The 25353-nt window shown below is 49.0% G+C and overlaps 1 protein-coding gene across 1 annotated transcript; it reads left to right on the top strand.

Moving 5' to 3' along the window:
• Window positions 1-2648: 2648 nt before the first annotated feature.
• Window positions 2649-23802, top strand: SERP2 (stress associated endoplasmic reticulum protein family member 2). Its single transcript, XM_045978416.1, has 4 exons — window positions 2649-2780; window positions 3002-3119; window positions 7998-8070; window positions 23362-23802. The coding sequence occupies exons 2-4, from the start codon at window positions 3036-3038 to the stop codon at window positions 23400-23402; spliced, it is 198 nt and encodes a 65-aa protein (XP_045834372.1). The 5' UTR covers window positions 2649-2780; window positions 3002-3035; the 3' UTR covers window positions 23403-23802.
• Window positions 23803-25353: the final 1551 nt, after the last annotated feature.

Raw genomic sequence — 25353 nt, 5'->3', positions numbered from 1 at the left:
AAAAAAAAAAAAGGTATGCCGTATCTGTCCCACTGGGCTCCCACTGTGGAGAGGAAGGTCCTAACTCACACGGTGGGGGAGTCCCCCAAATAGAAAATGCATGCTGCATGCTGGCCAGCCACAGAAAATTGACAGGGGTCTAGTACGTCACAACTCAATCGTGTAGCATCCCTATATTTTGATAATCTGTCATTTGTAAAGATGGGTAAAACCCAGAATCTACAGTCACACACCCAGTACCCTCAGAGGGGCAGACTCATGACGAATGGATGTAGGGCTTGTTAGGATTCTTGCTCTCAAGGTTGAAAAAATGATCAGCCAAGATTAAATTTTAATCATTTAGCAGCTTCCTGCTACTTTACCGAGGGCAATTTTAGAGGTTGTGGTTGAGCATGCTACCAGTATGTTATAAAACTCCTACTCCCGACACAAATTAACTCAAGGGAACTTGCAATTCTTGATGGAGTTTCCATTCCTCCCCTAGGTCTTCCCACCTCCACAAAGCAAGAAGGTCCCAGGCCTCACTCTTTCTTAGCCCTATGGTTCCTCTGGAACTCCCCAGGGACATGGCTTCTGACCTTGGCCCCAGCTTCCCTGCTGAAGGGCCTCTGGGATGAGTCTGCTCAATGTCTAGCTTATGTCAGGCAGAAGGCTGAGTAGACGAAGGGACAGAATCCAAGGTGGAAGGGAAAATCTCTCTTAGCAAATAATGCTGATGCTCAAGACAATAAACAGGACCAAGATCTGTGTAAGGACAAGAAGAAATGCATCATAAGTGGATGTGATGACATTGTCAATAAAGTCAGAGAGCAGAGCAAGGCGCAGCAGAGTTCGTGATGTATGATTCTATTTGCTTTTCAAAAGGAGCTGTGCCGGCGTGTATGTGTATGAATAAAAAATACTGGAAGGGTAACCTAGGCCCCATGGGAATCAGTGAGAGAAGCAGAGAAAAACCTCTTGGTTTCACTGTATGTCCTCTTTCTGTTTGCACGTCAACGGGGAGTACACAGGCTATGTATAATTAAAATGAACAAATTTAAAATGATGTAAAAGCAAAGCTTAACAAGAGAAAGGAGAAAAATCAGTCACGATCAAGCTGGAATCAGGGGTCAAGAAAGACTTTTTTTCCCCAAATAGGGTGCTCACTTGAGCCTGTGGGAAGGCAGGCTTCTCTCTGCTAAGAACACATTTCTGCTGTCAGGCCCAAAAGGACAATCAAGTCTGGATCTTTTCCTTGCTGTTCCTCAGAGCCAGACCTCTATTCAAATCGGGCAGGAACCCACCTTCTATCTCCTCCCCAGGTATCTGGGCAAGACCTGAGACAGGTGACTCAGGGAAAGGCACTTTCTGGGCCTCACACCAAGGCAAGGCTCAGTACATGTCCGCAAGGAAGGGGTGGACTTCTCTCTTCTCCCCACCAAAAGAGTCCATCATTACTAAAAACACAAGTCTCTTTAATCATGGGCCTGCTTGGTTTGTCGTCCTGTAATAACGGTGGTGATGTTGGTGGAAACTAGTTCGGAAACTTAACTGACCTTTAGAGTAAAACAAGTAATGACCCAGACTTTATTAGATGATGCTAGGTAGGTTCTGTCTTCTTCTGGGTTACCACAAGCAGCCCCCACACTGTCAATATTAGAGTTCGAATTACAGCATACTGGAGGAGGGTGAGAATCAGTTTGATAAAGAACGCTTAAAAAGAAAGAAGGAGCCTCTCTAAATTCCTACTGACATCAGGAAATTCTATCCACACAGAACCCTACAGATGAGGGCAAGGGAAGGCCTGGGGTGTGGGAGCCAGAGGAAGTCTAATACCCCAGGTCTTCCCCACTGATTCCCACTGCCCCAGATCTCCCAGGTTGATGTTTCCCTTTGTCTTCTCAGCCCTTCTGAGCTACTAAGAACAAACTTCAAGTCATGCAGCACAAGGAAAAGTGAGGGACTGAACCCCTCTTCCCCCTGCCCTAGAAGAAGTGATCTGTAGGGTCCTGACACCAGCCGGTAAGATGCATACACTCCAGTCGTTATCTCTCTAGTGCAAGGAAAGGCCAGTTCACATCCCATCCCTCTGGACAAGGGTGGCTGCAGGAGGTTCAAACTGCCCCAGGCCGGTGTGGAGCCAAAGCAGGTCAAGGCCGCCCAACTTAAGGTAGTGAACGCCAAATCCGGCTGGGCTGCAGGCTGCGACCTTCCTCCACCTTTCCCTCAGATGTGTGGCTGGCAGTCCTGCACTTAATCCCCTCAGCTACCATGGCCAAGATGACCTACCCCAACTCCAGCTTCTGCAATACTTAAGAAAGGTCGGACACTGGGCTTCCCTGGAGAGGGCCCTTCCCCAGACACCTGAAGGGGAGTTTCTTCGGCCGGTCCCCCAAGAGCATGGGCCCAGCCTTGCCCTGGTTCTGCTTGTCTCTTGCCCCCCCCCCCCCCCCCCCCCGCCCCACACACACCCCGCCACCCTCCGCCAGCCGCTGCCTCCAGGGCAGCTCTCGGCCAGGGGTCAGCGGTGCGGGGGAGCCCGCCCGACCTGGCTTAGAGCGCGGCCACCCCAGTCTGGGCCCCGTTGGTTCCCCGGTCCCGGAGCCCCCGAGCAGTGGCGCCCCCGCCCCTATGAGCGCACAAGGCCGGGGACCGCCAGAACCCTGGGCCCCGCCGCGTTCGGCCGCTGGCTCCCGACCCGGCGGCAGGGGCCCGGGCCGAGCGGCTCCGCGTGCTGCGATCCGGCCGCCCAGTGCGGGGAGGACGCGCGGCAGCGCCAGCCTCGGGGCCGCGCTGGTTAGGTAGCAGGGGGGACCGGAAGGATGGCGAGGAAGTAGGAAAGGGTTTCCTGAGATGAAAGATTACTTCCGTCCGGGCTCTGGCCTCTCTCTGGAGCCGGCTCGTTGGGGGCAGGGGAGCGGGGTGCGCGGGGCTCGGGGGCCGCGCCTTGCCACCTGCAGCGCCCGCAACGGGCGGACGCGCGCGGCCCTGTCGGGGGGCTAACGCGGGGGGATTCTTGCAGGTAGGAGTCGAGAGCATTTCCTAGCGCCCAAGCCATGGTGGCCAAACAGCGGATCCGGATGGCCAACGAGAAGCACAGCAAAAACATCACCCAGAGGGGGAACGTAGCCAAAACCCTGGTAAGGCGGGGGCGGCGCCGACCCGGCCGAGCGGGGCAGGGCGGGCTGGGGCGGGGCGGGGCCGGCCGGGCGGGTGGCGGGCACCCGGCCCGGCCTCCCTGCTCCTCGCTCCCCGGCCCCGGCGCGCCTCTCCCGCAGGGTCCCGCAGCGTGGGCGCTGAGAGCGCGGCTCTGGGAGGCGAGGACCTCGCGGTGCTCTTGCGGGCGGCGAGGGCCGGGGTGGTGGTGGACCCCTTGGGGAGTGGCTGCTGGGATTACCACCGAGGCTTGCAAGAGCCTCCCCAGGAGAGAATGTGGCCTTTGTCTCTGGAGAAAAACGGAAAGTCACATCCTTAACGAATAGTTAAACCAACTGCGTGACACGAGGCCTGGAAGTAGGTGCTAGAACGTTTGGTGAATGAATGAATGAATGAATGAGTAAATGGAGGCCACTGATCATCACCTCCTTCCAGGCTTTGACCTCTGCCCTCCACCCTCAACAGACACCCACCACAATAAGGTTTTCTCTCCAGCCCCTTTGTAATGGGGCTGTATAAGTTGGAAGGGCTCAAAGTGAGAAATGAGGTTCAGCCCATGTTTCCCTCCACCCTCCTTTCTCTCCTTTGCCCCTTCCCTAGTGAGGCCTCTCACCACCAGAATGAAGTGTAAATGCAACATTATTCCATCTCACCCTGTGAGCTCTGGTGGGTCCTGATGATATGATCCAGAACTATGGAGAATAGACTAAAGGTTTTATCACTGGAGTCTAAAGTAAAAGCTGGGCCTTACACACAGGGGTTTTCTTTTAGCAAAGCAGAAGATCTTCAAGAGAAAATGCCAGGCCCATGATTTTGGATACTCAGAGGCATGCCTGGGATGAGTTGTTGGGCAGTGTTGGTCTCCAAGTCTATGAGCCAAGACGCCTGGAATCTATTATCCTAGACCCTTAAGCAAAGTCCAGCTGAAGCTTGGGGTTTGGCTGGAAAAGCTTGCAGACCTGATGAGGCAATTCCCTTTAGCCAAAGAAATGATGCTAGTTTGTAACTGAGCAAAAAGCCAGAGCTGCAATCATCACAGCAGAATTCCTACAAAACCAAGCAGTGCCATGGCAGAGAAACCTTAGAATCAAACTCAGCTCTGCCCAGAGCTTTATACAAAGCTCTAGACTTAAAGTTATGCTTGAAATTCTCTCTTTGGGTGTTAGATCGTTTAGGTGTGACTGAGCAGTAAAATGCAATTACACCATTGAATCAAAAACACTTTTCACCTGGATCTCTTTTTCCTATTTGTTTTTACTCAAAAAAACAAACCTTGCTGTCCCAATTGACCTTGAAAAACAAATTTTAATTGATGTTAAACCACTTAGGGTTTTATATCCCTAGGAGATCACTTTGTCCTAGATACCATACAGATTAGCTGATGTGTTGAAAAATCTCTGGTTCCATGGTTCTTTTTAATGAACTAAGAAACAAAGAATTAAGAAAGTTATTAACAAAGGTTGACAAGTATGGCCTGCAAAAGTAGCAATTCTGGAACTGGTTTGCAAAGCCAATGTATCCATTAGGCTTCGTAAACTCAACGACCGCTCCATTAGGCTTCGTAAACTCAACGACCGCCACCTCAAGCTTTTCAAGACCATTGGAAAGTGTTTGAGAACTGGGGGAAAGAGAAAGTTACTGTCTTCAAAAGAAGAAGATTTAAAATTGGGGGACAATGTTTAAATATCTAGAAAATGTACTTACCCCCCTTTCCACTGAAGTAAACTTTCAGAGCTACATTCAGATTTCTTTAATCTACGATGTGAATGAATTTTAATAGGTTCTGATAGACCATGGAGTGGGCCCTTCAAAAGTACCTGGCATCTGGGGTGGGGGTGTCCAAACGGCCCTATTACATGTGTAATGAAAGTTTTCTAAACCAAGCCACAATCTCTGTTTCTCTTCAGGTGGTTACAAGGGGGCTCTTTGGTTGCCTTTATTGTAAACAGACCAGCGTCCAAAAAGAAAAATGAAATTTTCTTTCAAAAGGAAATACTCTAAATCCTAAATCTCATTTTCCTAATTGCAGGTCAAACACAATTATTCTTTGAAAGAAGTAACTTGCAAGGGATAACCTGTTCAGGATGTGATTGGGGAACATGTGAACAGATTCTAACTGAAAATTCAGAATCATCATTCAGAAATAAATCCCTTCCGTTGTTTGCAGATGTTTCAGTATTTCCTTAGCTAATAGCTATGGCATGAATATTATTCTCCCAGTTAGCAGATAAATCCAAGAAACAAAGAAATAGAATAATCGTTTTGTGATTACACGGTAGCAACTTCTTCAGAACCAAGGGGGATGTAAATTTCAGAATTGGGAGTTACCCTGCCGGTGTATAAGCACAGGGAAAGCCAGCCCCTGACATTCCAAAGCCTCAGGAAGTTGCAAACTCCTGTTTGAAATGAACCATGTCATTTGCAGGATTCTACTGCTCTTCCTACCTTTCCCAGAGACAGATTGAGCCGTAGGTGCATTGCCCCAGTGGGATTGTGCTGGGTACTGCTTCCAAAAAAGAGGAACTTAAAGCTCTCAGAAAAAGGATATATTGCCGTTCTTGAGCTCTGCAAGTCCCCCAAATAATAGGGATTCACTGGAAAATGTCGTCCAACAGATTTTTATGTTGTGTAGTCCAAGCTCTGCATGTTGATAATTTGTGTTTTTCTGCAAAGGAATAATAATGGACTCCATTTGGTGTCCACGCTAGACCAGTCATTCACTGACAGGCTCCCGAATTCACTTGTTGGTTTTGCTGGAGTTAGAGTGGAATGAACTTTTTATACGGCATCGGTGGGATGACAGCAACAGAGCTGTGGTTTCTGGTCAACTGTGATAGATTGTTAGGGCGTTAGTGAAGATGGTGGGGAGGGGTAAGTGCCACAGTCCATTCAGGTAACTTCAGTTAATATCTTGATTATTTACTTGATACGCCCTTGATCTGGTGTTAAGGGCCAAAGAGTGATACAGTAACAGCTCTGGGTAGCGTTATGCAGCTGAATAAGACTGATTTTTGTCCTTGTGTGGTCAAGAGCAGCTGCCATTCCCTTGCAGCATGTTTCTTTCCTACAAGAACGGTGCTAGATACAAGCTTGTCAAGGACACAAACTGAGGAGTTTTCATCTTTTAGAGCCCACCAGCCATTAGCACTTTAACCTACACTTGTCTAGTAAGAGAGCTGCAGGGACAACCCTATCACCAGTTAGGAAGTATTTATAAAAAACGACAATAGCCTTCCTAGACCCTGTCTCTATTTTATTTGACCTACGAAATCATATTTAATGAAGTTCGTATGCTTATTCATTCTTCAAGGAACACTCCTTGAGTACCTACTATGTTTAAGTCCTGGGCCAGGCATTGCTGTGTGTTGCAACAGGGAAGAGACACGGTGGCTGCCCCCGTGAACTCACAGTCTGGTGGAGAGGCAGATAGTACACACATGATCACGAGAATAAACAGATACGCACTAGACACTGACAAGAAAAAGTGCATGGCGAGTGTAAGTGGTCAGTGAGCCCACTCGAGGTAGAGGACAGGAGGCTCTCAGAATGGAACAGGTAAGCTGGGAACCAAAGGACCGTCACCTTATCTATAATAAAATGAGTTCTCTAACTTTTACTGGTGATAGATTGTTTCTGGCTCACCCATGTGAGGAAACATTCGTGAATTACTCCATTTTTTTCACTCCTTCTCCCTTTTTATTTGAGAAATTCACCACTTTTTGGGATGCTTCTCCCCAAAGACAGCTTTTCCATTGACTGATTTGATTTTAAGAACCAAGCCCTACCTGCCAATAGACCGGGAGGGGTTGTGGTTGGTGGTTCTTTTTTTTTTTTTTTTAAAGATTTTATTTATTTATTTGACAGACAGAGATCACAAGTAGGCAGAGGGGCAGGCAGAGAGAGAGAGGAGGAAGCAGGCTCCCCACAGAGCAGAGAGCCCAATGTGGGGCTCGATCCCAGGACCCTGGGATCATGACCTGAGCCGAAGGCAGAGGCTTTAACCCACTGAGCCACCCAGGCGCCCCTGGTTGGTGGTTCTTATTATGTCTGTGCTGTTGGATGGAGGGGAGCACGAGCTATGCAGGGCTCTGGGTTCGTGTGGGCACCGTGGTGCCCTTCTGCTCCCCAGGAGCAGATTGTGGAGATTTCACCAATGAGAGAGCTTCGCTGAGGTTCGGGAGCTTTATTACAAAATGCGGCTTCCTTCGCATATCTACTCACGGTTGCTGGGGTGCTTCTGCCTTTCCAAGGATTTCCACGGCACCGACTTGCCAACTTTTTTTGGCATGTAGAAGGTTCTGAGAAAATGGCTGTTCTGTGACCTTACTTGGAATCCACAGATGCGGGGAATTAAAGATGACTCCGTTAATGGAAAACACCCAGGTTCTCTAATGGGGCAGACCTAACTCCCAGCCCTTGCTCAAGTTCCCAAACTTCGGGGTCCATTTCCCAACTCCAAATTGGAGATGATAATTTGCCTTGTACCACGTTGTGGGTGGTGGAAACAGGGGTTGTAGTTTGCCTGGGAGAGAGCCTGGCGTAGAGTGTGCCTTCCACACATGGAAGCGATTTGTCGTAGCATCATTTAAGGCTCCTGAATCACTCAGTTGTTTTGTGTATTTTTACCCCATCTGTCCCCAGAATACTGAGTTACAGGAGCATAAGTAAGGTCATGATGAATCTTTTCATACCTATCTGGACTCTTTACAGTTGAATTTCTTCATCTGTGTCTGCCTACTGGGCATTGAGATTGGATTTGTCTCACTCAATTTGAGTCGTCTCAGCCTTTAGTGGTGTCTGGTAATACCCCACAAATGTTTCCTGAATCAACGAACCTAACCTTCCTTTCCATTCCCTTTCAGAGGCCGCAAGAAGAGAAATACCCCGTGGGACCATGGCTGTTGGCACTGTTTGTTTTTGTTGTCTGTGGTTCAGGTATGGGTTTTTCGCTGACCTCACAGCCCATGTTCTGCTCTGTCCTTCAAAAACACACTTCACAAGTAAATAGACAAAAAAGCATATTGGCCTGGGATTCAAGTTAATCACTGACTGAAGCCTTCCTCTCAGTGGGGTTTGATTTGGTCTCTAGTCTAGCAGAGCAAATACGAGTAGAGACAGAATTGATATACTATCAAATCATAATCATAAAATGATTACACTGAGCCATTAAGTTGGCTATAAACACTGTAGAGTTCAGTTAAACCTTTGTGTGGAAGCATAGCCTAAAAAGGGCAGTTAGAACAGGAGCACCTGTCTGCCTGAGATAGATCCAGATTCCAGAGAAAGGGAGAGGCTTTCTCCTTAAGAGGAAATGCCACAGAGCTCGTGAATAGAACTGAGCCTTTGACCTGCGCCTTGATGTACAGTCCCCTTGTACTGGAAGGTGGTTAAGTTCAGAGAACTTTGCTTACACTCATGTGCAAACACACACACACACACACACACACACACACACACAGGAGAGGTTTGAACGAAGGATCATGCATTTGTTTCTAGCTGAATTCTATTATTGGGAGTCTTGTAATTCCTGGTCTCCATGGGTTGGGTCTGGAAAATAGTGCTAAGTGAGGAGAAGTAAGATCCCTTCTAACAAGGCAGGCCTTCGGAGGGTCCCAAGATCTTAAAGAAACAAAATTGTACCCCATTCCCAACGATATGACTCGAAGGGAATCCTTTACCCAACATGAGGGTCCCTCATCTTTAACAGAGGTTACCAACCTCTGCCAGAATACTTGTGAGGGTGGAGGGCTCACCTCTTCAAAAAGCCTGTCCCATTTCTGTATAGCTCTAGTTATTTAGAGACACCTCCCCTCTTTTGAGCTACACTGTGCTGTCTTCTCACCAGTTCAGGTGTGAACTCCTAAAACCACAAGGCATGGCCTCATTGTCTTCTGAACATCTCGAATCTTCAGATATTTTAAAGATGAGTTTAAAGTCTGCAAATGAAGTCCCCTACTTCTCCCAGGCTTGCCTCATAAGATGTGGTTTCTGGACCCTTCTTCTGGATACACGCCATGACTCTCTTACAGAGCTCATACAGAGCATTTGCAGCTGCGGAAGTGGGTCTAGAAATGGTGTGACTGCTACAGAGGCAGGAGAACTGTCACGGCCCTTGATCCCATCACTCCGCTTCTATCAATATGACCCGAGCTTTGGTTCATTTGCAACGGTCACAGCACATCCTAGACTCACATCGAGCTAATGACCCACCCAGCGCCACCAGGCTCTTCTTTACATAAATGTCCTGCAAGCTCAGAAACGCATCTCCACACACCTCCCCGCCCCGATCCAAGTTGTCCCTTATCCCCATCACACATTGCTTTATTGCACTCGTGGCCCTCATCAACATATGAAATTATTTCATCTGCTTACTTGTTATCCATTCTGCTACTGGGACATAAGCTCAGGGAAGGCAGTGTTTTTTTGTCCAGGAAATCATACGTTCTTGTAAGAATCTAGCACACAGTGTGTGCTCAGTGTGGTTGGATGGACTCATGGACATGTGGATGGTGCATGAAGCCAGATATGCCCCATACTGTAGATACCCAGCTGACTTCTCTGAGACCTCATACAGAGCTTCATGAGTATTTCTATTAAAGTTTTATTGTCGGTTGTCAGTTGTCTTTCTACAGAGTAGCCACCAAGTCTAGAAATATAGAAGAACAGATGTCATAAACGGCTTGCTGATCTTACAGTGTATGATTTGGTCAGTGACATTACACGATATGGTCAGTGACCACCTTCATCAGCAACGCGTAGTTCAGAGCAGTGTAGAAAACTGCGAGGAATTCGGCGCATTGATGCCACGTTTCCGTCAGCTGCCTGCCTATTCCTCTGGTACACATCACCTCCCATGATCCGTCTCTGAAGTTCACCCCAAAACGGAACAAACAAAACGTGCCGCACAAATATCAAGAAAAGCAAATCTATATAAAAAGGCAATCTCCATTTTCAGGCTTTATGGCCAGTCTGTACGTTGCTCAATCTTGAACCTTGAGCCTTTTATCTAATCCTCTTTCCTGGCCAGCTTTACAGTCTCTGAAAACATGCTATTCCTCCAAGTCACTGATAAAAGTGTAGACATGGCGAAGCCCACGCACACAGTTAGAGAAAACTCCCTTCAGGTTGACCTTGAGCCTCTGAGCAAAACTCGTGCAAACCGTCACCATGTGGTGGGGGTCCCCTGTGGGCCTGGCACGGTGCCAGGCTCTGGGAACATGGATGCCTCTGGGAGGCTGCAGGCACTGAGCGGGGATGGGGGGAGATAAGGAAGCCGTTTGTTGTACCTGGGGGCTGAGTGTTGTGATAGTGGAGTGCCCAGTGTGCTTGGCGGGCACGGATAAGGGACTGTCTCTGTCTGTGTGGACTGCTGTGACAAAACACCACGGGCTAGGTGGCTGGTAACGAGCAGAACGTAATGCTCACAGTCCAGGAGGTAGGAAGTCAGACCGGGGTGCCCGTGTGGCCGAGTGAGGGTCACTTCTCCTTGTATCTTCCTGTGGGAACCTCGTATGGCAAGAGGGTGAGGGAGCTCTGTGGGGTGTCTTTCATGACAGCACTGATCCCATTCACGAGGCCGCCCCCCTCATGACCCAGTCACCTGCTAAATCCCCTGGCTTTTACGCTGTCCCATTAGACATTAGGATTCCAACTTGTGAGTGCAGGAGAATGCACACAGCCAGACTACAGTGGGGACTTCTAAATCACCCCCCGCAGAGGGGAAAGTTTCCCAGAGGAGGGGCCATTTGTGCTGAGCACTGAAGGCAAAACAGCTTGAGACTGTATTGCCAGGCTCAAAAAGGGCCAAAGTCCAGTCGTAGGGATCCACGAGGCCAGTCATCCCGCAGCCGGGATTCTCAGGGACTAAACCCATCGAGAGCCAATACTGTTTTCTTTTTTGATGTCAAGATACACATTAACTGCTTCAGCCGTTAGCTAGCCTGTGGGGGGCGGGGGGAGGCGATTCAGTCAATAAAGCGATTTGGTCTATTTTTCTCAAACTCATGTTGGTTCTCAATACCCATCCTTTTTGAAGGGCTTAAAAACCTTCTCTAAATTACATTTTCATTACAGTCTTGCCAGGCTCTCGGTCTGTATAGCGGAACCATGTCTTTTCCTCCCCGGGTTAATTGGGACATCTGCCTACAACAATCTTCTGGAGTTCCCCCAGCCTCCATTCGCTTTTCCAGGGATTAAGTACATTGACTCTGTGATCCTTTCTGTGGGTGTGTGCAGGGGCCTGGGATGGGAGCCAGCAGGGCCCGGGGATGCGGATTTCAGGCTACTGAGAGGACACAGCCCCCGCCCACTCCCCTTCAGACCCCTGCTCTCCTAGTCAGGAGTTGGGTCACCTTACTTTCTCTGTGCTCCGTTAACATGCTACCATGATCCCTAAGTCAGGGGCCTCATCTCTTTTTAAATTGTAACTAGGAATCATCCACTACCGCCACCTTTTTTTTTTTTTTTTCTGCAAGCCTTAGCTCAAGCCGGGCACTGTTCTCACAGAAATGTGTCACTCCTCTCAACATGTCCTTGGTACCGTGCCCTTCCTTCTATCTCGGCACGTGCCCTTCGCTAGCCAAACATGTCATGAAAAGCACAATAACTCCTCCAGATCTATCCCTGTGGCCACCTCCCTGGGACGAGTCACGATTCCGTTCATCTTGCAGAACCTCCCGTCCCTCTTGAGTGTCTCCTTCCGCGGGTTCCAGGGCCGGCATGTTCTCTGGAGTGTGCAAAGGAGGGCGGTTTCTGCCCCAAGTCCAGCCAGTCAGCTCCTCTGCCTCGTGTCCTGAGCCGCCTCGGGGATGGGATCATTGCAGCTCCTGGTCACTGCTGTCTCTGAATCCATGTGGCTGGTGGGTCTGTTGCTGGTCAACGTTGCTGGTGTGTCTGTTTTTATGCAGGAAACTTACGGAATCTTCGAAGATTAATGAAGGTGTGGATCATGGATCTGATTCTCTTGAAAGACTCGCTCGCATTACCTCACTCTGTTAACCCATTTTTCTATTAACGATTGGTTGGGCAAAGTGTTCGTTTTAGAAACAGTGTCGGCGTACCTAGGATGGGTAAATATTCGGGTCCGGCGAATCATCAGGAATGCACATCTTCTCTGCTTTCTTAGCTAGATTGTGGGAAAGGATCCAGACTGGGGAAATGTTGGCATTGAAATATATGGTCTCTTATTGGCCACCCTTACTCCATTTTATGTGGAAATACAAGTTCCCAAACCTCCAGGAGGTTACCGGACCCCTTAACTATGGGGAGTCCTGACCCCTTGCTCTCGGCTTCTTTGCTGTGGCCTTCCTCATTCTCCACAAATGCCTTTCGTGCCTGCCATGCTGATAAGAGCAAGATAAGGAAAAGGAAGGGGTGGGGGAGAAGAATCAGTAAAGTGGGGAGGGTACAGAGTGCAGAGGCCCAGAGACCCCTGGCACGAACACGCACCCGGCAAACGCCCACCCCCTCACTAGGAAACCAGATAAGAGCACCAGACCTCCTGGGGCTACCCTGAGCCCAGGCCCCGGGTCGGAAACCCTAACACATTGTCCCACGGACCTGAGTTGGAGGAAGCTCTCTAAATACACCCCCTTCAGAGTAGGTAGATTTGCACTTTCCATGATTGCAAAAGGACTCTTGGGCAAGACACTTCTTTGAAACCTGACCAATTGGCGGTAACAGGCTGAGAGGTTAAGAGGCCTTGGAGAGGGGGGATAGTTCTGGAATGTGCCAGATGTAGGTTCAAAGCCGAGATTCGCTATCAGCTGGACAACCTTGGACACATGATTTACTGTCCCTATCGATTTCCTTTGTGATCAGAGAGGGATGCTAGTAGCCCTCCACCCATAGCAAGCTTGAACCCTGCAGCTTCCATCAGTGCCCTCGCGGAAGCCCTCGCGGAGAACAGCGGTGCTACAGTTAGGACTGGTTATGCCACCAGGGGGCTGGAGGGGGTGGTACTTGGCTTCTATTTGCCTTTGCGCCTTCCAGGCTCAGCCCCTCCCATCGGTCTTGATCTTTCACAAAGCAGCAGGCCCTCCCTCTCCACTCCAAGGATGAGTGTCAGCAATTTAAGTGATAACCCCCCGGGTCCATGAGACTCTCTTCTGATAATAAAGCCTCAGAATCTTTCAGACCTGCCCACACAGGAAAGAGGGAGGAAAGGGGAAGCCCCCCACATGCAGAAATCAATGAATAGGGGTTTGTACTTTAAGTTGCATATCAGAAATAAAATGTAAGTTGCATTTCTTTAACCCAACCTGAATGCACCACTGTTTTGCTCTACGAGTTTTTTTTGTGAGACACAAAAGCTTTGGGAACAGTGTGTTCTTTTGAGACACAGCATTCTCCAGGTTGGACTTCTCATGGACATCTCAGGCCGTTGGTAACTATTGTTATTCATATTATATACATTCTGTCAGAAATCTAAAACCCGTTTCTCAGCCGAATACCTGTTTTGAGTCTCCTCTGAGGGTGATTCCAAATAAGCCAGAAACTTTTCTCGTTTAAATCTTGGCCTGGAACTTGGTTTGGCTTGGGCCTTTCTCACTGGCAACATTTGTCTTTCCTTGATTTCCAAGGACCCCAGATGCACACTGAAGCCCAGAGGATTCAGGCTCCTCCCTCGCTTGGAGACTTCGCTGTGTTTTTCTCTCCCTGGTTTATAAAAACATTATCTTCCATTTCTACAGGCGGTGGGGCTCTTTCCAGATAAGGAGCTCATCCTGGCTGTCCTGGTCCCCAGTGGCCAAACCTGCCTCCTTGAGAACCATGTGATAGCTTCTGAGGAGTGCTTGTTGTTATCTGGAGGCTCGGAGACAAGCGTGACCCAGAATGTCTGTCTGAGGCGGCAGAGATGTAGTCACCCAGACAGGCCAACAGCTATCTCTGGGAGACACTTGCGGTCCTGACGTACTGTCCCAGAGCACTCATGAAGCTAGTCACCTCTGCCTGCGGCCCCCAGCCCAGGCCTCCGGGGTTTTCTTCTCCCCTCTGTCCTCAGCAACTTCAAGAGCCTGACGGGGAAGGCTTGAGAGGCCACAGCCGAGCTCTGGGAAAAGTATGCTGTGAGTGACCAGTCACATCCGCCCTAAACCGGGAGGTGACAGCAGGGTCCCGTGTTCATCTTTGCCATCCCTGGCCAAGGCTTTTGCTGACGTTCGGGCCACAGTGCTGACAGGACAACCCAACCATCTTTGGCATTTTCAGCTTTCCTCTTTGACTAGAATGCCTCCTGGATTCAATGAAATTAGGTCTTTTCCTTAACTTGTTGGCTGTTCAGACAATTTGGTTGGTGAGTCGGCGTATACACGTATCTTGTGATCCTGAGGCATTATTTACCTTTTCCGAGCCCCGGTGTGAAACTGGACATTGACAGCCGCAGTCTGAGGCGGCACTCTGCAACATGGCCTACCCTTCCGCATCCTTTCCCCTCACTGAGGTTTCCGGTGGATTCTTGGAGGCATCATCTCATTCCCATGATCCCTTGATTCCCAGAGGGGAAACTCTTATGTACCAGCCATGCCCCGGTTCCTCCCTCAGACTATTTCTCCCTCACGTATTCCTAATTTCAATTTTATTCCTCTCACTCTGCCCAAGCCTGATATTCGTTTCCTAATTAGAGATTATGAGAATTTTAATGGCTACGGAAGCCTGGGTATTCTCAAAACTGATGCGCTTATATCCCCCATCAGAGGGAAACCTCTCGGGGAATAGGATTAACCAAGGACTGCTATTTCCTTCGGACTTTTCTCTATTTCCCAGTTTTGTCCATGAGCATATATTACTTTTATAATCAGAAAAAATGAAGCGTATTTGAAGAAGAAAACATTTAGACTAGTGGTTTTTAGCCTTTAAAAAAAAAAGGAGCAGCTGAACTCTGTTCAAATGTTAGAGGGAAATAAATGAAAGAGTAGCTGTTCTGGTCGAAGTGGGACCTGTGTGTGTGTGTGTGTGTGTGTGTGTACGGGGTACCTCTTGTGTTGCTGGATATTCTGATTTTTCCACCCCAGGAAGGGAATAGACATCTGGACCCTGTTTGCGTGTCAGCTAGGAAACTGCTCTGGCCCAGAGCTGGCCTCTCATGACAGAGCTAATGCCTCTCAGGAGAGGGCCTGCTAGGTTGATCGGGCACGTGAACTGTGAGTCGCCGCACTGTGTGTGAGCAGAGACATTCCCTTTGTCTGTCACTTAACAGACTACACTCTCCTGAATGCTCCGGGGACTCTGCCTGCTGGGGGCTCAGGGGAGGAGGAGGTGAGAGCGTGTCAGAGACAGGGCCATTTTTCGGGACAGCCTCCTCAAAACAGATGTGAAGAAGTGCTTCCCTGAGATGTTCATGGCTGGGCCTGCACCCCTCCTGTTCCCCAAGCTTCGTGTCCCAGGTGGTCCAGCCATCTCCCTTGACATAAGGCCTCTCTGTTTCCGGAAGACCCAGCACCCCCACCCTCCCTAGAATGGGCGGCTTTTGTTAAGAACAGTGTGGAGGAGGGAAAGGACCAAGCTGTGTGTGTGCGGGCTCCAGGCCAGGCTCCCCGGATTTGAAACCTGGTTCTGCCACCTACAAGCCGTGTGGCCTTGTCCAACTTCCGCCCACGTAAGCCTTGTTTCTCCCATTCTTAAAAGACGTGGGGATGGTCTCTCACTCCTGGGACCTTAGGAGCTTGTTACTATTGTCATTATGTCGATGACCCTTGGTCACACTGTTTCCCCACCTCTCGGCCTCCCAGGCAAGGTTCTGACCAAGATTCTGAATGTTTACAGAGAAAGAGAGCATTTGGAGCTTTCCAGTGACCTTCTTGGGTTATGGTAAGAAAACTCGTATGGGGATAGACAGCTCTGAGGTCCTGAGGAAGCTGTGGCAGAGCCAGCTCCCCCTGGACAGGTGGGGGACAGGTTTGTCAGTCAGAGGTCAGTGGTGTCACCTCTGCTGGGACAGCTCGAGCCTCTTCTCTATTTCTAGAAAGAATCCTTTATAAACTAGTGGATGGGGGTGAGGAGGACCTCTTCGTACAGCTGTTTTGGCTACATTTCCTGAGTACTTATTACAACACAAGGCCTTCCATGTACCTTTTTCTTCTCGTCCCATAATCCCTACAAAAAGGCTATGGAGCTCATTTTTCCAGATCATGAAACTGAGGCTTATGGAGGAAATCAGCCCACATGCCACAGCTAAAGAATGAGGGAGCTGTTACCCAAACCTGAACTCTAAACCCACCCACTTCCTATTACCCTGCCTGCCTTCTCTCTCACCACTTCTCCCCAAGTACTACCAAGTGGAAGTTTTCCACCAACCTTAGAACTCTAGTCTACAACAGCATATTGAAAACAACTCCTGTTAAAACCTGTCCTACTCTCCCTGCCAGAGGTTCCAGACGCACAGCCATCCTGGGTCTGCTCCCAGATGGATAAAACCTTGACCCAGCCACGGGCTGCTTGCTGACTGGGCCACGGGTCACCCGATCACCTTACTCTTTTCTGGACCTTGCTCCAGGACAGACTTGAATTCACCATGTCTGCAGGTCGACCAGTAAACACCAGCCTTTCCTGGAGACCTCCAGAACGATCTCAAAACTGTGATGCCCAAAATGGTTGTCACATCCCCTGAGGCTGGCTAGCCAGCAGAAGGCTTGAGGGACTGAGCAGGCCTGGAGGAGCCCTTCTGTTTCGCCACCAGAGAAGGACCGAGGACATTCCTCTGCTCAGGAACTCCTGCCTCGGGACCTGAGATGGACACTCTGGAAAAGATGTCTCATCTGCCACTGGCTCCCACGAGGTGACCTGCGACCTCCCTCGTTCTGTGCCACTGTCTGCCCTGTGTCCCATGGAGCATTTGGGTCTGTGTATGGTCTGCCTCTCAGAAGAGCATTTCTGCTGTCTGCCATTTTAGTGGGGATAGAGGGCATCCCATTCTTTGCTAATAATATCGCTTCTTTCCATAGTGCCTTTATGCCCTCATGTATCCCAGGCACTTCTCTTTCTTCCCTCTTCTCCATCTCTGGAAAAGCTACTGGGAAAGCAATCGGGAATAGTATCCTACCTTTGACTCTCTTTGTGCTGAATCTTCTTAAGAGCTTAATGACCCACCTTTGCAATGTCTTACTTCTTGACCTTTCTTCTTGTCTCTCACAGAACCTGTCCTTTTTCTTGCCAGCTCTTTTTTTTTTTAATTTTTAAATGAAAAATAATCAGAATTATGTCATTTCTAGAGTTGTCTTATCCTCCTAAATGATATTCCTCTGGGCCATCTCAATCTCTCTTCTCAGTAACTCTTTTGATCTCACTTCTCATCAACCTTATTTTCAATAAAAGTGGCCTTCTGAAGTTTCCACTTGTCGGGAAGGCAGCTTTCAGGCAGTCTCCTCTTGTCTGGCTATCTGATGGTTTCCTGGGGGATCCCTTCCTGTCATCCCCATGTCCTTCTGGCACTCCCAATTACTGGGATAGGTCAGTCCCCAGGATAAGAGAGGGCTGGGATGACATAGTCCCAGGACTTAAGGAGTTTATGGTCTTTCATGATTTTCCTTCTCTTCCAAAGACTAAGGTCTTGCAATGATGGAATTTAAAAGTGGTCATTTGCTGTTGACTCTTGGTCCACAAAATAATTGTTTGGGGATTCTTTTTTTTAAGATTTTATTTATTTGACAGAGAGACACAGCCAGAGAGGAAACACAAGCAGGGAGAGTAGGAGAAGGAGAACAGGCTTCACGTGAAGCAGGGAGCCCGATGTGGGGCTCGATCCTGGGACCCTGGGATCATGACCTGAGCCAAAGGCAGACGCTTAACGACTGAGCCACCCAACACCCCAGGGATTTTTTTTTTCATTTATCATAAAATATCTTTATTCTGTCTTCATTTTTTTTACATTTTTTTTTCAGCGTAACAGTATTCATTGTTTTTGCACAACACCCAGTGCTCCATGCAATACGTGCCCTCCCCATTACCCACCACCTGTTCCCCCAACCTCCCACCCCCGGCCCTTCAAAACCTTCAGGTTGTTTTTCAGAGTCCATAGTCTCTTATGGTTTACCTCCGCTTCCAATTTTTTTTTTTTTTATAAACATATAATGTATTTTTATCCCCACACCCCAGGGATTTTTAATACATGTTTTCCTCCATGCTCTTTGCAATTATTCACCTTTTGTTCCTCCAATAAGTATTTACTGAGGAACTACTATGTGCCCAGAGCTGAGCTAGGCCCAGAGGTATAGTCAGGAGCAAAATCATCCAAGTCCCAGGGTTCCTGGTTGGCTGAGTTGGTTAGGCATCCATCTCTTGGTTTTGGCTCAGGTTGTGATCTCAGGATCGTGGTATTGAGCCCATGTAGGGCTCCACACTCAGCAGGAGTCTGCTTAGATATCCTCTTCCCTCTGCACCTACCTTCCTCACTCACATTCTCTTTCTCTCAAATAAATAACTACACCTTTTAAAAAAAATCAAGGCGCTTATAGCCTAAAGGGAAAGCAAGATGAGTTCATTAAGTAGTCATGCTGAAATATATGAAATTTCAGCCATGACAGTGTTTGAAGGAGAGGCATGTAAGACTGGGAAAGCATCTAACACAAAAGGTATCCTCTGGGCAAATGGTTCTCCAGGTGTGGTCCCTGGACCAGCAGCCTCAGCATCACCTGTGACTGACCTGGCTAGAAATACACATTCTCATTTCCCACTCTGGACCCACTGGATTAAAAACTCGGGGGGGGGGGGGTCCCGCTTCTGTTTTCACACATCCTCAGGAGACTATTGTACACACGCGGGTTTGAGATTTCTTGCTTCTGATGGTCAAAGAAGGCTTCCTGCAGAAATAATTTTTGGATTAGAAGGGGAAACCAGGCCATAGGGCAGGGCAGGAGAAATCTTTCAGACAGAAAAAAATGGCATTTGCAAAGGCCCTGTGGTGAGAGCAGAGGGCTTTTGAAAACACAAGGGATTACCCTGAGAGAGAAGAGTAATACAAGTTGTGCCCAAGCAGGTTGATAGGGCCGGGATACGCAGGTCATGGAAGCCTCATCAAGGATTGGGCAATAGGAAGCTTTGATGTACTTTAAACACAGGGATGACACAATCTTATTTGTTTTCATTTAAAGAATAATTCTAGCTCCAGTATGGAGCAAGGATTGAAGAGGAGCAAGAGTAGACCAGTTAGCATTGCAGGGGTCTGGGGGAAGATGGCAGTAACTTGCACTAGGGTAGTTTCCAGAGGCGCGGAGAGAAAGGTGCATAATTGCAAGATACTTAGGTTAAGTCCATGGATCTTTGGTGATCAGCTGGGGTGTTAAGGAGGAGTCTGGAATTTCGGGTTTACATACAAGATGGAAGATAACGATGTCAAGTCTATTGGTGGGAGGTGAACATGAGAAGGTTCTGTTGCATTTGAAGTGTCTTTGAGCCACCTATGTGTAGATCTCAATTAGATAGTGGGAGGTGTGGGTCTGGAGCTCTGAGAAGTCAGAGCTGGCAGTACAGTACATAGATGAGTCATCCGAAGCTAAGTGCCAAGTAAAATTGTGGGCCAGGGTGAGGTCGCCCAGGGAGAAAGAATGTAACGAACAGAAGAAAGCCAGAATGCTCATTGAGGAACATCATTATTCTCGTTTACTGGTCAGGTGGAGTAAGAATGACCCTTATGAAACCCATGGCACGCGAAGAGCCAGAGAAGGAAGAAAACTAGAAGCCAGGAGAATATAGGGTCACGGAGGCCAAGGGAAGAGAGGGGTGAAGGAGGGAATGGTCAACGATGGCGACTAGGGAAGTAAGACAAGAGGCAGGTGGAAAATGCCCTTTGGATTAAGTGAGGTGGAGGGAGATTTGTGGCTTTAGTAAGAAATATTTCAGTGGACTGAAGAGAGCAGAAGCTACACTTATGTGCACTGAGGTGGAGATTGAACGTCAGGAAAGGGAGTGAGTGTAGACAGCTTTCTCGAAAATGTGGTAGAGTGGAAGAGAGGACACCTGCTGTTGGCAGATGTGGAGTCAGGAGGGTTGTTCTGGTTTGTGTGATCATTGGGTGTCAATGATGCTTGCATTCGAAAGCCTAAGGATTTCATTGCGAGGGGGCTGGTTAAATAAGAGATGGGACTGTCTGAGTTTACTGACGATCAGGAAGCTAAACAGGCTGCAGAGGGCAGAGGCTCTGGGATTCTGCAGCTCCTGTTCCAGCCTGGATTTTTCTGAACCTCAGCGACCTGCCCAAGGCCAGATGCCCTGACCTGGAATGCCTGCCGTCCCTCCTTTTCTTGGCATCTCTCCTCCCTGCTGTCTGGCTTATCCACAGCCCCTTTGCTACAGCCTGCTCAGCTGTTTTCTCAGCTTTGTTCACCCACTGTTAAGTTATTAACTTGTCAGGGTCCAGACTCCCCACTTCCTTTCCCACTTTGAACCCACTGCTGGCTCCCTTCCTGTTCGCTCCCTCGCAAAGTCAGCACTTGGAAGCCCGGGGCTGCTCTGCGGGTCATTACTGGCAGCCACAGACAACTACAATTACCGTAATTGGTATAGAATGCCGAAGGCTTCTTAAAGACATTAATACAACTGAAAAAGGAATAATAAACACAGCCATCTCTCCATTATCTTAGAGGTGGAGGCAAATGGCGAGCTTAAGATAAACTTTATTCAACGTCATTTCTCCAAGCGGGTTCAATTTCAGAGTCACCTGTAACCCTATGAAGGACCATCAGATTCTCACATGTTAATGGATGGATTCAGTAGTCAGGAGTGATCTTTAATAAGTTCTTAAAGCAGATTTAGTCACTGGCAAGTTTTAATACAAGTGTTGAGACTCTGAAACTAGAAGATTTTGTTTGAGAATCTTTAGAGAAATTTGCAGCTGGTCCTTAAACAGAACTGGGTGGTTTTATCATTACCCAGCGCTTTTGAAGTCATGAATTAACTGAATGGGGCATGACGGACTTAAAGCACAGACTGTTTCCTATTCGTCGACCTACATTTCTTGTCTAAGGATAAAATTCAGGGAGAAATAACATTTTCAAGCATTTTAGGGTGGGCAGATTCTTTTGCTTAGGTCATGATATTTATTCCTTGCAATGCTTTGAGATCCGTATTACCTACAGGTGTACAAATAGAGGAATCAGGGCTCAGAACTATTTCGCAAAGCGGGCACCTCTAGAGAGCGGCAGGCAGTCCTGGGCACTCGAGCTCCCGGCTTCCTGCTCACCCATGGAGAAGAAGCAGTCGTTCCTGTAGGAACGGGAATATTAGCAACGACCCCCGTGCACCGAGTCCTTGATGTACTCGGAGACTTCGTCTGTGTCTTATCCTCTAATCCCTAGAACAGAACAGCAAGCACCACGGTCCTCGTTTTGCCCAAGAGGAAACAAACGCCAAAAGGTTAAATTATTCGTCTAGTCACACGGCTCTCCAGTGAAGACCTGGTGCCATCTGAGCCTAACATTCCACTGCACCCTTGCTTGTCAACATTCGGGATGTTTCACTGATCCCAAGAACAAAACATGAGGCATGGTAGATGCAAACTGATGTTGAACTGGAAGATGGAAGAATTTATTTAATGTTTTTTTAAATTAAATTTATTTAATTTTTATTCCCTGTCAGCCTTGGGAGGGGAGGATAGACCTGCCCGCTATGTCCGTAAGGTACTTTCCCACCCAGGTAGCAACTTCTCCCATCAAGACGCGTCCCCAAACCCAGAAGCACCCAAGCAAACCTCTGAGCACAACCAGAACTAAATATTGAAATCCCTCCTTCGCCGTATTTGGAGGAGAGCCCTTCCGACCTTCGCACAGAGCTGGCTCGCTTTAATTTTCCACGTAATTCTAACAGCCTCTGTGTTCCGCTGGGTCTGTAGCAACATCATAATGGAAGAGGGCCCACCGCAGGTTGGTACTGTGACACCAGAGAGGTGAGCAGAGATCGTCACAGTGAAACGAAGAAGGCAGAAGCAGAAATCAGAGTCCAGCGCACAGCCCAGGAAGGCCTCGCTCAGACTCCACGGCACTGTTCCAGTGAAGTCGGATCAATGACTCTTTTTCATTAGGGTCACACGGAGCATTTATGAAAAATTACCATTGTGTCATGTTTGGGGACAATCTAATTTAGGAGAATAGTGATAATGTGTGCAGGGTTTGGGTTTTTTTGTTTTGTTTTTTTAGGAAAAAAAAATGCATTCATGCTTTATCTCTCCTTCAAATCTAGCTGTCCAAGAAAGATTGCCCAAGGCCCTGTGTGCTCGGTCTTTGTACACCCGAAGCACAGTGTACACTCGGCCCACAGTGCTGCTCACTAACGTTAGATGATGAAATGCCAACGACTCGTTTCCTGAGGGCTCCAGAGAGCCAGTTTCCCTGCGGCCTCTCAGCTGCATTCCTGTGTATTCTGGGTTTAGAAAGGATTCAGGGAAAGGATACCCAGCTTCGTCTCAGGAAAAAAAAAATCCTGCCACACAGGGTAGCCACCGTGTCCTTCATTCCCGTTGGCCTCCTCAAGACTGACCGACATTGCCAGCTGGAGAGGGTGTAGAACGGAAGCTGGGCCTGACTTTCCTGGGACGCATGTGACGGCGAGAGCTAGCACCAGGCCGGGGGAGCTGAGGAAGCAGCTCTTAGCAAAATAGGCGAGGGTGCCTGGAGTCCTCTGCGGGCTTTCAGGCTCCCAGCCCCGCAGGATAAAACCAGTGTGGCCTACCTAGGATGGGAGCTCGCTGTCCTGCAGAACGTGTGCAGGCAGCCCCGAGTTCTTGCACTGAGGGCTCCAGGCAGCCAGGGCCCCCCCCCGTGCTTGGCACATCTGCTCCCAGCACCTGGCCGGCATTTCCAGCTCAGGGGCTGCTTGTTTTCCAGGTCGCTGCTGTTTTGAAAAGGCAGCCTCACTGACCTGTAAAATGGTGAAATGAGTGCAGTGCCCGTATGGAAAGCCCTGTCCCCCTCTTCCCAGAGGCCACCAAACCCTTCTAGGGAAGGGGGGGCCATAGCCCTCCATGCCTGAGGGAATTCTGGCCTTTGCTCCTGATGGAATTAGCAGGACTTATCCCTAAATCCCGGAGGCATCCACCAGCTGACCCAGCCAGGCTGCCTTTTTAAAGAAGTTCACTGACCTCTTGTTAACTTAACTCCTTGTTAGGAAACATCTAATCAGCTGTATGCTCCCACATCCAGGGCCAGGGGTCGTCGGCAGGAGCGGGGCTCGCTGTGGGCTGGGGTTTCCGGCTGCGTGCTGCCTGGTACCTGAGCTGTCTGTCTTGTTTTCCTCTTTCAGCTATCTTTCAGATCATTCAGAGCATAAGGATGGGCATGTGAGGAGGCCCGGGGCTTTGACACTGCCCCTCCCTCTGGAGGGCGGAGGACCACTTAAGCTTTTAGCCGGGTATCTGTGGGAAGCAAACAAGCCACACAGAATAGAAAAAAAGTCTCCCTCAGTTGTTCCCTGATCACTTCATCGTGGATGTCAGACCAAATTGCCTTCTCACAGGACATCTTGGTACATCCGTGTTCTGGAGCGGAAAGGACATTTTGCTTTTCTGTTGGTGAGATTGGGAGCTCCCAGGTGTCCACAGCAACACACTGTTTTCTGGTTTGGCCCCTGGTTTCACTGATGTATGCATGTGGTCTCTGAATGATCACCAGTTTACTTTCTATGGATACAACCTCTCCTCCACTGGGAATTGGTTTTACAAATAAATGTCTTTGTTCAAACTTATACCATGTGTGGGCTACCGTGAGAATACCAAAGTGAAGAAAATGCCAGCATAGCTCCAGGTGGGGTTGGGGGAATGTGGGTGGGGGGGGGCACTGGGCTAGAGGATTGGGACAGGGTCAGGAAGCTGTGTCTGGGGAACCAGAGCTAGATTTACCTTTAGGGCTTTTGCCCAGAATGAAGTCCCAGGCAGCTCTAATAACCTTGGATTTTCCACCCATTTTACTTTTTTAAATTTTTTGATCTTTTGGGGTTTTTTATGGGGTTTCTTTGTTCTTTTTTTTCAACACAGAAAAGGCACCTACAAAGTGTGTTAAGGTTCGATTAGCTGTTATCACCTCTTTGTCTGCCTGAGGACTTGGTGGGGAACAGATGTCTGAGGCCTCTTCATGAAAATCAGTCAACCCTTGCCCTAGTGAGGAGCACCGGCGGCCAGGAGTCCCGGAGTGAGTCCCACCTCACTCTGGGTGGCCAGCCCCAAGGCTGGGAGGGTGAGACCCAGGGCTGCTGGGTACAAACCTCCCTCACTGGCCAGCCTCCCTGCACCCTCTCAAAGTGTGGTCTGCCTCTAACTGACATCCCAGCATGAGCGGGGTGGAGGAGGAGTGGAGGACATCTCAAAATGCAGACTCTGGGGTTCCACCTCAATCTGCCAAATTTAAAGTGCTACAGGCGGAACTAAGACCAATGTTTTGTCAAGCTCCCTAGGTGAGGCGTAGGCACTCAAAATTTTGAGGCTCATGATCCTGAGAAAGCCCAGCTAAAGAGGGAGTGAGTTTTGTCCCCCTCCAAGCAGCAAAGGCAGCCCAAGCTTGCTCTTAAGCAGACCAATCCTGGCGGGGCAAGGGGGAGGGAGGTAGGGGCTAGTAGGTGTGCTTTTTTGTTCCACTTCCGATGAAGCCTAAGGAAGTCCTAGTGGCAGCCTCAGAGATCAGCAATGGGATTGGAGATGCTCACCCTGCAACTTGAAACAGGTCTGGGGTGTATTTTAAAATTCCATCTCTGCATTCTTGGCAGTTTTTTTCATTCCTGAATATTGTGAGAGCTTTAAACACAGAAGTGGCCGCAGTGGCCAGGACATCTGGGGGCGGGGTAGGGGGGTGGGTTTGGGTCCACTGGAGTCTTTCACCCCAGACCCTTCAGGGATATTCTTTAAGGCCTGCTTTTCCTCCCATCCTCCTCTCTTCCCGCTGAGAAGGGGGAAGGCTTTGGAGCAGGTTTGCTCCAAAATTAGCAACCCCAGGAAAGCCCCCGTGTGGTCCTCTCACCGCTTCCCCCCCAATCCCCTCCCAAGCCAGCAGAAGACACTTGTCACTACAAGGGTGCACACGAGATGCTCTGCGAGCTGGTCCCCCTCGTCCTGTTGGCACCGCTGCCCGTTCCCTTCTAGGTCACGGCGTAAGACCAGTGCACTGTGAAAGATCAGACCTCAGGGCTCCTGCCAAGAGAATGGAAGAAGAAAGTCCACTTGACGTCAGGTTTACCTGGTCTGTGCTCTCATCTGCGCCATCTCTAACTCCCACAGTGCCCAGACCTGATCTGAGTATGGCCTTG

The sequence above is a fragment of the Meles meles genome, chromosome 14 (assembly GCF_922984935.1).
Source record: "Meles meles chromosome 14, mMelMel3.1 paternal haplotype, whole genome shotgun sequence".
Classification (NCBI taxonomy): Eukaryota; Metazoa; Chordata; class Mammalia; order Carnivora; family Mustelidae; genus Meles; species Meles meles.
This window is presented reverse-complemented; position numbering and strand designations above follow the sequence as displayed.